This window comes from Eurypyga helias, unplaced genomic scaffold (genome assembly GCF_000690775.1).
Source record: "Eurypyga helias isolate BGI_N326 unplaced genomic scaffold, ASM69077v1 scaffold29257, whole genome shotgun sequence".
NCBI classification, from domain to species: Eukaryota; Metazoa; Chordata; class Aves; order Eurypygiformes; family Eurypygidae; genus Eurypyga; species Eurypyga helias.
The window spans coordinates 33,599-46,737 of record NW_010262843.1 but is presented as its reverse complement, the minus strand read 5'-3'; the positions used below and the strand labels follow the sequence as shown (position 1 = coordinate 46,737).

The 13,139-nt window shown below is 39.5% G+C and overlaps 1 protein-coding gene across 1 annotated transcript in view; it reads right to left on the bottom strand.

The window, feature by feature from the left end:
* TRIP12 (thyroid hormone receptor interactor 12) overlaps positions 1-13,139 on the bottom strand; it is a 49,537-nt gene that overhangs the window by 26,380 nt on the left and 10,018 nt on the right. Inside the window, 8 exon segments of the mRNA XM_010155864.1 lie at positions 117-209; positions 618-713; positions 801-836; positions 1,176-1,324; positions 2,304-2,399; positions 3,783-3,866; positions 4,810-4,946; positions 6,146-6,251. Of these exon segments, the coding sequence (XP_010154166.1) occupies positions 117-209; positions 618-713; positions 801-836; positions 1,176-1,324; positions 2,304-2,399; positions 3,783-3,866; positions 4,810-4,946; positions 6,146-6,251 (797 nt within the window).

The following is a 13,139-nucleotide window of genomic DNA, read 5'->3' as shown; positions in this document are numbered from 1 at the left end:
ACAAACATTTTCACTCTCAATACTGCTAAGGTCAGAGATCTGTTTTCTTATTTCATCTTCACAGATCACCAAGATGTAGAACTGGGAGAGGTAAAAGTGCTTTCTTCTTTACTTACTGCCTGCAGAATGGCTTTACTATGTCTGCGTGATAACATCTCCAAGGCTGTAAGCGCCTGCTCTGCCACATCAATGCACTGAATAACTTGCAGCTACAAGAAAACAAGAAAGTTCATTAATTCCTAAACTAGCTTGCAAAAATAATCACCGTCATTAACATTTGGACAGTTAGCCTGTACTAACACACAACCCCCTTAATGCAGCTGCACTGCTAGCTGTACTCAAACTAGTCAATTTAAGGCTAGATCAGTTATACAGCTACTCCAAGAGTTACCAGTTTCTATAATTATGCAGTATCTTTGCAACAGCAATTAAAGTTCTCAGTGAATCAGAGTTTTTCAGTAAAGGTGTGAGCAAAGAATAAGTCTGCTTTTAAAAGTTTCTCATGCATTATATAGTATCTTGTAATCAATGAAAAGAAGCCATTACCTTAATGTATATCCTAAAATCAAAATATTAAATCCCCTCAGATTATTGTAACACTCTTGATTTCATTTTACCTTTTCCAAGAAAACAGGAATTGCATCTACCACTACAGCAGATGATCTAGGAAGTGCTTCCATCATGTATGTTAAGGCCCGACATGCATGGTTCATCTATAAAATAAATACATGTTCAGTTTTAAGGTCAGGCAATATATTTTTCTGTGTCAAAAAACATCTTAAACATTACAAACCACTTACAATGTCAAAGTTGTGCTCCATCTGCAGCAGTGTTATCTGTTTTTTGAAAAATAAAAAAAGTACTGTTAATTTAGTAAAAAGTATCTAGATAACAATATAAATAAAGGGCAGAAGTCAGTATTGTAGCTTTTGATTCAGGACCTTGAATTTTGGTAAAGGTTTCCAGAGAGCCACTACCTATTCTTGAACTAATAAAGACTTAATAGAACTATCAAAATTGAGCAAAACATGCCCTCAAAACCAAATAATGAGATATACAGATACACAGGCATGCATATAATTAAGAAGACAATATAAATTAAGAATATTTTACTTAAGCAAGATACTGATTGAAATATTATATCCTCCAATAGAAACAGGAGATTTAATCTTTACCAAAGCTGGTACAACACTCTTGACTGGAAATCCTCCTAATGTTTCTTCATTTCCCATGACCAACAGCTGGCACATCTCAATCACTGACTGTAGTTGCTGACTTTCATCAGTGGCTTGCAGACCTTGTAAAAGCTGTTGGGCTTTAGAACCTAGATATCCAGAAAAAAGATTAGGAAAGAAGATATTAGACGACATTAAGTGTTCAAGGAAACTGTTATGCTATACGTCTGCCAGAGTGGAAGACCAGAGATAGTTTCTGTTTTCCTCTGTATTTGTAGTTTCACTTCCTTTCCCTGTCATAAAGAGGGGGGGATAGGAAAGGGAGGCAGAAATCTCACTCTCTGCTGTCTTTCCAGTGGAGACTGGTCAGCACAGGGAGTCCACCACACTGCTCACCACAGCCATCTTGCCAACCTACAGCAGGTGCCAGAACGCACACCACTCCACCTTTATAAAGCAAAAGACTTTTCAACACACCCCCTGGAGAATACAGCACATGGAGTATCCCTGAGACCCCATCCTCTTCTTGGCAGGCAGCGTAACAGGCTGCCTTTGGCTCCTCTGGGAAGACTTGGACTGGAAGGCACACATCTCACCCAGCTGCATAATGCAGACAGTGGAAAAAGATTAAGGACCCATGTTCTCACTGACACACCACCTGAAGGAAATGATTTCTGTCTGAAACCTAAGACACCCTTGAAACTACAAATAACATACCTTAGAACTGACATCTCCTAATAGAATCAAAGCTAGCTTAAGCATTTGTTTAAAGCTAGCAAAAAACCCAAGGGGTTGGAGAGGTCTTTTGTTAAGCAGGCCATCATGCAAAAGAAAAAGCTAAGGAATGAGTGAAAAGTCAAGAACCCTCCCTTCCCCACCTAGAAGGGAACAATTAAGATGCCCCAAAAAAGAAAAGAAAAGAAATACAGCTAAGGCAAATTTCTCTTCCTATAAAGCAGGCAAGCAAATTAATATTGTTGACCAGTAGTCTACCACTATCATGACATACAAATCTCCAACAAGTATTATATTAAGTTATGAAGCTAATACAAATATTAGAATTTACTAGAGGCTGAATTCTGCTAGTCTGGAAGTGGAAAGAAGTCAAATTAGACAAACTTTGCTTACTAGCTCCACTTCCAATTGTCCTGTGGAAGAGCTGCGACATCCGAGGACCAAGAGGGCCAAACAGGTGAGGAGGAAGACCCCTAGCCTCTAATAGAGCTAAAAGCAAACAGAGGATAACAGCCATTGTCAAAGCTTCTACATATATTTTAAAAGTTTAAATTCCATGATGCTATAATTTAAGACTACTAGAATTCTGATACTTTAAGAAAGCAGAGTTAGGATTAGATGACTGCAGCTACCTCAATTTCCAAAAAAAAAAAAAACACCAAAAAGATGACCTTTAGGGAACAAATAACTCATTTCTGTATGCATCACTACATTAAGGCCCTTTGAGAAGTCACACTGAGTTACCAGAGTTATGTATTTCACAGAATAAATCTGGTCCACCAAATCCTTGGAAGTCTAGATTCAGAATAGCAAATATAATGGACTGTAACTGGATATATATATGAACTCAAACTACATAAAACAGGTTAAGCTAAGCTTCACATTTTCAAGTACTGAGTGGCATTATTACTCTCGAAAAAATGATACTGAAAAACCAGGTTCACAGCTTTATTTGTTGATGAGGGCGAAGAACTCTGCTAGATATTAGGGGATTTTTGGTTTTGTTTTGAACACTTTTCAGTTGTCTTACTTAAGATAAAGTGGGTGATTGATTTTTATTGTAGCAAGCATGACTACTGCTGATCAATGCAATAACAATTAATAGTAAAAACCAATGTAGCTCAATATTCCCAATGCCTATCTATTCTTACTAAGGACTATAAGCAATAGTGACACAGCACTCATTTCCACAGTAAAATATCCAGATTAACCAAAACCTTTCATTTGCAAGGGAGATAATCCTTGCGATGTAGTGGCAAAATCATTACACTAGTTGCAGGACATGCAAAACAAGTTTCTACCTGTCTGTACTCTCAGGTTTTGAGACCCTAATCCTTTAGCCCAAGCATGAAAGCAAGCATTTTAAGAACATAAGAGCATTTATGAACATTTAGATTTTGTTTGGTCAAGGCTTTCAGTAACATAGGTATCAATGAGAAGCACAACAAAAACATTATCCAGAAGCAGGCAGAGTAATGGCAGGCCTAACACAGCCTGTCAGCTGAAAACATTCTTGCAAAGACTTAGCTTCATATTTGAGCTTAAACACTTCATAGGACTGAGTTTTCCATTCTCTCCCCTCACTTCCTCACGAAAAAAACATCAACGGTCGTGTATTATACGCCACGTAAATGAGTCAGGACACTACGTCACCCCCTCCAGACCAAATTCACCCCCTCCTCCTAAATTCTTGTGTCTTTAGTGAATTAAAGCTTGTAACTCTGTGCTTCAGAACTACAGTAAGCATAGCAACACATTCACAGAGAAACGAAATACAACCTTCCTACTACATATAATACAGAATTTGGGTAGTATGGCTCTGCATAGGCTGCAAACAAAAAACACATGGTAAATTAATAGCGACTTTTATACCTTGTAGTCTTCCCATCTCAGAATCATCTGACTCACTTTCTCCAGAGGTTGTCATACCTACAGCCCCAGCAACAGAACTAGAAGCTAAAGAAATAAAATAGATATTAATGCAAGTTGAAGTGCCTTTAAAGCTACAAAATTCACGTCAATTCCACCATCAAGTGTCAACCGTCAGAAGAGTGCTCTGCATTTAACACTGCCACCATCATACTTCTGAACAATTGTCATTTTAAATAGACTGGTCTACCCGTCCAATACTTGCCAAAAGCAACAAGAGGCTCTATCAACACAAGATAATTGAGGGGGAGGGTTGAGGGAAATACAGCTAGATCAGCAAATTACCTTTCAGCCAGATTTACCTCTATCATAAGTAACTGAGTGTTATGCTGCACTTAGTTTAATTTTTACTTTTTTTTGCACTGATGTAGCTAGCTTTAAGCAAAGAACACTTGAGATTTTCTGCAGTCCGCCATAATCACTGGAAAGCTCTGTTTGAACTCACTACTGATTAGGCCAAGATGACAGAATTAAGTACTGTAATGGGACTGCGCAAGTAAAGAAATCCTTACTTGTTAACAAATATCTCCAGTACAGACACGCTTGCCATTTCAACCAAAAAGCTTGCAGAATACTTATCAGGAGTTACAGAATAGCTTTTACAGATAAACGAATGCCTTCTGTACAGTCCCAAACAGTACGGTGTCTCTTCTGTTGGCAGCAGTTTATGTAGCATCAGCTGGAGTTATATTTTCAGAAAAACAAGGTAGGTGCCTGAAAACTTGTCTGCTTTGACATAGTTTGGAGACCACACAAAGCATAAACTGAAGCATATCCAATATCCAACAAAAGTTTCAAAAACAACTCAAAAACCCTTCTCACTCAAAAACCTCCCAGAATTATTTACCAGATGTACCAATCTTTAATATTAATTTCCTCCCAGAATTTAATCCATTTAATTATTTTTAAATGCAAAGAAGTTTATACCAGCAACTACACTAAAAATGCTTCAGTTAGAATTTCTTCTTACCTGCAGCTCCCTGGGGAGCCTCATCTGTACGCGCAGCTGACGAGTTAACTCCATCCTGGTTGTTGTCAGGATCAGCCATCTTCTCCTGTCGGCGAGAATCAGCTGCTCCTCTTTTGCCCAGGCCAGAGCCTCGCCGACTAAAGATTCAAAAAACAGTTTCAGACCTTATGAACTAAGACAGATTTATTAATCTGGGACTACTCAAAACCACATAATTTGTGCAACACTGTGGTAGTGATCTACATAAGTGTAGAGAGATTTGTGTAAGAACGTGTTCACAAAATGATCCAGCTCTTCTTCACCCTCCCTGCCCTGTACCATGGTGGTGATTTATTTATACTCATGCATTACAGCTAGGTCCTCACATTATACCCTTCAAGACAAAGCAGTCTACTAAAATATAATAGTCAAAATAAGCAAGATTGAAGTGACTTATTTACAAATCATGTACACACGTGAGAATTTCAATGACACTATCTAAAGGAAGTTCTGGACTACTGAAAGCAAAGAGAACTCTGATGTTCAACTTGGTTTTCAAAGCCAGAAAGATGTTGGAGGGCATGTGCCTTTTTAAACTGGCTTTTTTACACACTACTGTCACAACCACTACACATATAAATGCCTACAAATTAAACAGTCAAATTCAAATGCACACTTGACAACAGAACCAGACTTCAGATGCATTTATTCTTCATGGCATGGAAGAAGGAAAAGAGGTTGTACTGGAACTACTAAATGCAGTTTAGGCACAAAGGGGGGGGGGGAAATCTCATTAAGGGTTTGTAAGTATCTTCAGAATATATGCAACTAATGATTTTTGCTTTTCCTCATTTAATCTACTCCTTGTTTAAAATTATTCATTCAGGACTAAATTTTCTCTTGCTTGCATCAGAAGGTATATTAAGTCCTTACATATTTGATATTTGTAGTATTGTTCAGATGCAGCTGCTGACAAGCTGAGTACCATGAAGTCTTATTTCTCAAAACGGTAATCTATTTTATATTCGTGATGGACAACAGTTTAAGCACTCTCTTTTAGTGTTTTGTATCTTGTTAAACACAACTAGCCTTGGAAAGGATTACTTGTGTTTGTAATATGGGCTTGGCTTTGGGTACTTCTTTCCCTCCACCACCACAGCTGAGGGACTTACTGAAGGTCTGATGGTGACAAATTCTATGCACTCTACATGGCACTGGTGTAGAGTAACCCAGCAGGCCTGAAAAGCTACACCTACTTCTACAATACCAAAGACAGCGTAGTCAAGTCCAGCATCATGCAATAAAGTGACATTAATATCAACCCACAGCAGCAGTCACGTTCCATCTTAAGTTTTACCTGGTGCTAGCACAGGAGCCCGTGGTCTTTTGCCGTGTGCTCCGCCGCAAACTGGGGAGCTCAGCAGGTGGTGATTCACTGCGCTTCTTAGTAGATTTTCTTAGACCTATGTAATACGTAAAGAATAGAGAGTAAATCAGTCTCTAAATACACAGCAGTTCTACAAAGAAATGAAACTTCTGTGTACAGGGAAGACTTATGTAGAAGTATAACTTCTACCTAAGAACCACAATAACCCCACATCAGCTTTTAGTCACCTTACACTGAACTGCTACACCACTAAAAGAACAGTTCAGATATTTACTTGTATACATTATTTTGTTTTAAGTAATACTGAACTTCAAGTTGTTACCTAGACACATTTTCGTAACCTATGCACTACAGTTATAGAAGAGCTTGTAAGTCTCTCATGCTAAACAGATACCACATTATGGGACACAAGTTTGTTTCCACACACTGAGGTTCAAAACAATTGAAACAAAAAGGATGCTTTAGTTTCAGATGGAGAGAGAAAAACAAATCTCATTGGGAGAAGCCAGTGGTGGTTGCATCTGTCTTCCCCTGCGCCCAGGTAAATCTGTGCAGCATAAACTTAATCATCTTCATAATTTTTAGTCAGTTTTGTTTACATCTGTATAGTTTAAGAGTAACTGCCTTAACTCAAAATCATGCTCCCCTCCAGGATTCAAGCACCGCCAGTGTTGAGCTGTGTCGTAAGTATTATTTGTGTTCCTAAATGAACTACATCCCTTCAAGCCCTCTTCACTGTCATGAAGTCTGCCTCGAGGTAAGTCACCGAGCATATCTTTCACAGCTTTGGAAGAGAAGTTCAAGTTTTTAATTTAGAAGCGTTTGCACCACTGAGACTGACCCAACTGATTTTTGCTCTAGGTTATGAAGCTATTGTTCTGACGACACATCCCACCGCAGAACCAGGTAGATCTTAAACACGCAACCCTCCCCATGCAATACAACTTTCTCCAATTATGAGGATGCTTACTATCAGGCCAAAATACCCTCTTAACAGCTTCCAAACCAGAAGACTGGTAATTTAAGTGTCAAATGTTAAAAATCTTATAGGGCCAGTTTTACATTTCAGTCCATCTGGTCTCTACAATAAATAAAATTAGAACCCCCTAACGTTCAGTTTAGACATACTATTACTAGAACAGATGTAAATAGTTTTGAAAACATGAGTGCGTTAGATCACTGCTCCCTCTTCTGGCCACTAAGCAGAAATAAAACATTTAAATATGCAATGTTTTTGAGCACAGTACCTATCAAACTGGCTCCTGTCTATTTCCTTCATCTGAAAACATTCCAGGAATGCTGAGCTGTGGTACTGGGGGATGAAATAAGTACACAGCTGCTAACTAAATATTTAACAGAAAGGAAAAATTATCTGAAAAGTTTTCACTGATGTAGCCACCAGTCTGGCCGTTCAAACATCATACTGTATTTGACCCGGGAACACAACACAGGTAAGTGTGCGGTTAAGTTCCATGCAGATGAAGGTTAACCTGCTATGTGTGTATTTACCACACCCCAGGCATACTGACTCAAGAAATTTGGGAACTTCAGAAGTTGTGTACTTAACAGTCACCAAGCACTGAAATGAAGCAGGCCAGCACATGGACTTTCAGATTGTCTGTACATATAGAACAAAATAGGTAACTTGCAAGTATTCAAAAAAGCAGTGGCATTTTTACCCCATATGCTTTCAACCCAAAACTTTAAGTAGAAGTTGCTACAAGAGAAAGACATCATGACTCCAACTCTATCCACATGCAGTAAGGCACTCACAGGGCAGGGGGGAGGAGGAAGAGGGGTGTGATATCGAGTACAGATACAAGACAAAACCAGTCTGAAACAGCTGTAGTAGAATCACATGCCATAGCTAGCTAAGCTTTTCAAGTACTACAAGTACACAACAAAACTCCCCTCACAGCTGGTTATACTTCACCACAGAAAATGCATGCTTTAACTGACACAAGGTATAGCACTATTACTCCACAGATAAAATGTGTTTACCACTCCGAGTTCATATTACATATGTGGAAAAACAGGCTACTCAGTACCTATAACAGTATAGGGAAATTCGTAGTGAGGTACTCTTCTAAACATAAAGCAGAAGCACAAGTTAACCACCCTGTTACAGTAGAATTCACTGGAAAAACACACAAATACACTTTCATTCTTTATGTCAGCATGTCATTTACTACTTCAGATTGGTGGGTACTTATTTTCAGTTAGTCAGACCTAACTATTAAGTAACTCCATAGCAGCTTATTAATAGACTATCAATGAGACATTCACTGGAAGTGAAGATTGACTTAGCTGGTATCAAAGTAGGGTTTCTGCTGAGGGCAAAGGTTTCACAAAACAGCAGATCTAGCTTAACAGCTTACTGCTGTTTAACAGTATGGTACCCTCATGTCTTCCTGTCCCCAAAGCAATCCCAAGATGCACAAAGTGCACACCTGATGGACTTCCCTGTTCTGTCAATATTCTGCCAGTTTGGTGAGCTGAGCTTGCTTAACACAGGTCAGATGAAGAGACACCATGAAGCATTTCAATGAAATGGGCTGTCCTTTTCCATAAGAGGCATTAAATGAGCTGAGCCAGGGTTTTAGAGAACATAGTGTTATCCAGTTACCGCTCAGTGGATGAGCTGCAGAGTATCACAGCCTGAGCACCCAGAAGAGCTGAGCTCATTTTGTCCTGCTGCTCGGGAAGAATACTCTACTTGTCAGACCTTTTTGCACGTTTCTCTTTTCTCGAGTCTTTATTTCTCTCTCTCTGATGTATCTACCACGGCACATATGAGCTTCCACCTCTCTATTAATTTCAAAGGCTGAAAAGGAAGAACACCTTCTCCAAGCTTGTTCCCTTCCTGCTGTTCAATGCTGCCCTACCCTTTAAGTTCACTGTTTAAGTCGCCTTCTTAAGTCAATCTTATCCCCTGCATCTTTTGCAAATCCTTTGAGTCTTCTCAATACCGTAAGCTAATTTCTTCAGCATACCAATGAACCTTCTTCCTTCCCCTCACACTGTCACCAAAATTTGATTGCCCCCTTAACACACTGCCAGTGTGGCCTCCCGATTGAGTTAGTCTTGTACCTATAGGAGTTGCAGGAGGTTAATGGCCTCAAGCCTTCACTGGTAAATAGGGCTCAACCAGTGTTCAGAGATGGGATTAGAGGTGCCCTGTGACTGCCTAAGGAAGGAAAGCACCAGTCATACTGCCACAGACAGACAGCAAGGGCTTTCAGGGGAATTGGTTTGATGTTCATCTCCAGAGCTTTTTTATTCAGCTGTAATATACAGTGCTATCATCAAGAGATCTGTTTCAAGGAGCTACAAGTTATGAACAGAGATGGCCTTCGAATAAACTAAAAGAAAATTAGAATTAAGTAGTTCATATTCAGCAGCTGCAAGAGCTTCAGATGCAAACTTCAGAATTAAAGCAGAGGCATAGGCTTCCTTATGGCAAACAGCTACATTGCTTATGCCCTGACATCATCAAATTTGCATGCCAAACAGTCATGTTAATGACTCTGAAGGAAAATGGACCCAAACAGGCTAAACCTGAAACAGCACAGCCTAACAGAAAATCTTCACATTTAAGTGTTCACTGGTCAGCTTTTTTTTTTTAAGGCATTTTTTTGCTGGGTGAAAGAAACAAGGACTGAACACAGCTGTACTGCATTGACTTATTTGAAGTCTGAGCATATTACCCAAGCCAAAACAAACTTAAGTCAAACTTTACAGTCCATAACCTGGAAACCCCTTTTTTTGCAGTCCAGGAAGATTATCAATAGAGATTTATTTGTTAGGATAGGAAGACTTAAGATTGGCTCCTGTGTTGAGCTGTTTTCCTCATACAACAGAAACAGGGTGACAATAGCTGTGGCAGGGGAAGGAGAGACAAAACCTCCTGTCATTCTAATATTCCACTATTCCCCTTCCTCAGTACCAAACCCAGGTCTCGATTACAGCCCTACGCAGCCCGTGACTGCAACTAAACCACTACCTCCAGGCTAGTCATCTCACTTGCTCAATCCCAAGATCACAACTCTACGACTCACGACCATCACACAGACAGCTCTGTCACCCCACAACCCCAAATAAACTAACATAGAGCGAGTTTTAGATTCCTTACTGCCTCACCTCTGCCAAATCCCTTGAAGCCAGTAGTTCTATAGCATTCATGCTCCTCTGTGTTCACCTTCATGTGGCTTTTCAGTGTACCCCAATGACATCTCCAACGGCCCAAAACTAAAGTATTAGGCAGAGGCTTCTCACTCAGGGACTGCTACCCTAAGTTGCCCTGCTCTCAACACTGTACCAGCCATCACTGCCAGCTTCTTCCTACTTAAGGGACACGAGACACTACACAAAGGGAATCCAAGATTTCCCTAATAGCAGAGGTATAATTAAGCTTGGTTCTATATTGTTACATCAGTGAGACGACAACTTGCAACATTTTAAAAGCACCTACAAAATATAATAGGGCTTGAAAGGGATATGAAAATAGTCAAATTAAGAGAGCAAAACAAGAAACTTGTTCCCTACCTAAAAAATATTTAGCCACAAAAACAGAGTTGAAAACTTCAGTATAGCCTGGTTTTTTCTTCCAACAAATTCTACAGCTGTTACTCAGTGATGTCACTGCTCAGTTACACACACCTCTGCGTAGCTCAGGACTCTGAAAGTCACCTTGGCTGCATTTAAACACAATTATCCAGTGAGGACTAGATAAGAAACCTCAGGGTATCTCCTTCCAGTATGGGAAAAGCTTCTGCAAAGATGGCAACCATGCGTCTCCTCATTCTCCTCTGCAGCAGAGTAAGCCAGCTCAGCTTTTCTAGTTTTTATTTCAAAGATGACAAGCACTAATGATTCTTCTGCATCCTGAACGGCAAACCCCAGGAACAAACAGCACTGTCATTTATACACATATGACTGACCATGCCAGCCAGAATAAATCTCCCCTGTTCTCCCACTTTCCTTCCTAGAACCACTCCCCCACATCATTTTTCCTGAACTTTTAGGAGCTCCTTACAGTTACATTTGCATGTTTGTTTATCTCCCATTAGTTTGCATGTTTGTTTATCTCCACTAAGCGCCCTATTTCAAACTTCTTAATATATCTGTTTCTTATTATACCCCTATACAAGCCTTTCCCTTTCTACACAAGATTACTACGCCTTCTAAGGACATGTTTCCAGACAGAGGGGTGTACACACCTCAGTAATTCATCTAGATCACCATTTCCCTTACTGCTTTAGCAAGCTTTAGGGGAGTCAATATTTATATGACAAATCACTTACTTCTGCTCCCTTATTCTCTAATGGTACTAGCTTGCTAAAGAAAATAAATCTGAATTTACCCTTCTTCCTTAAAAATCTAACCTGGAGGTTTATTTTTCTTAATATTTTCTTGACACTTCTCAGCATTTTGGATAATGCATATTTTGTTACAGTATTTCAAATGTGTCCCAAAATTTGAGTTTGTGAAGCTGTATGGCAAGTTTTCTCTCTCTTTTTTTTTTTTTAAAGGGCTAAGCTGACAACAGTTACTATGAATTTCAAGATGACTTCGATCTGTTGCCAAAGAGCTCTAATGCACTATTTGAAAGGCTGAGACTATTTGAAGATATCAAGGTTTAACACTTGTCTTCTGTTCTAGGTTGAGTTCTTAGTGATATTCAGTATAATCACTTATTCGGAATATCATTGGTCAATATAACCACCCCGGAATAAGTTTTATTGTAATCCGCAGTAAAATAGAGGCATTAGACATTTTAGACTTTCTAGTGTCACCTGCTGGTACTCCTCCCCCTGCCCCCCCCAGGTGGGATGCCATTTAGAAAAAGTAACTAATATCTGTTGAGTCTAGAAACATCTCTCACCACACTTTGTGCCCCTTACCAGTGACTTTTTAATGCATACACAAACATACTTACAGCCCACATCAACGTGGGTTTTGTGACATATATTTGAATGTCTTCAGCTGAAGTTTATCCTCTTGCAAAAGATGCTGACTTTCAGGTCATGGAAGAGCTAAAGCTAGTCAAGCTGGCTTTCTAAGTACATTCTTGGTGGAGACAGTTTAGGCTCATATTCTCAATGCTGGTTTTCAAGCTACTCAACACACTCGCCCTTACACTGTGCTATCTAACCCTTCCCCTTCTCACTCCTTGCTGAAGTTTAACTTGTCATAAAAATTACTGCCTTCACCTTCTCATTGTTCACTTGGAGCTAAATGCTTTCTCCTCCCTGTTCTTTTTTTTATTGCTAAGAAGTTGCCTATAACAAGGACAGATTCAGCTAACAACTTGCTGGTCAGTCCCATTCTTGCCTGATTCCTACCCACTTCCCCCTCATTCCACCCTGTGCAAATTCAGAGTTTTTACTCTGAAATTCATCACCCAATAATTCTTGGAGCAGGTAGATAAAACCTTGCTACAAATAAAGTAACTCCTCTCCCCTTCCCTAGTGCCATTTCTCCTCAATTAAGTCTGGTCATTCCAGAATCAATACTCTAGTCATGCAAGTTACCCAAAACAAGCCTGTTAGGTCACAGGAAGACATCCAATCGCTCTTGTTTATTACCCATACAATAATGAACTGCTTAAGCTAAGTTTTAGCAAATGCATGCTGTAAGTAATGCATACAGTACACAAAGGCAGCATAATGCATTGCCAAAAAACATCTGTTAAGGCAACAGAGCTACAAGCATATCTGCACACTAGCAAAAGCAGGTGCTCTGCTTGGATGCAGACTACATTTCTTAGTGACCATGTCCAAGGACAGCACCTGTTATTCAAATTCAGCACCACAGAGGACATACTTTGTAGGAACAATTTAAAAGATAAACCTAGTGCCCAGGACATTAGTGACTTTAAGAGATTACTGTTCTTAAAGACCAGAGATTCTCACAGTAATGAAAAATTATAAAAGTGGACTTGAAACAAGAAATCACATATTAT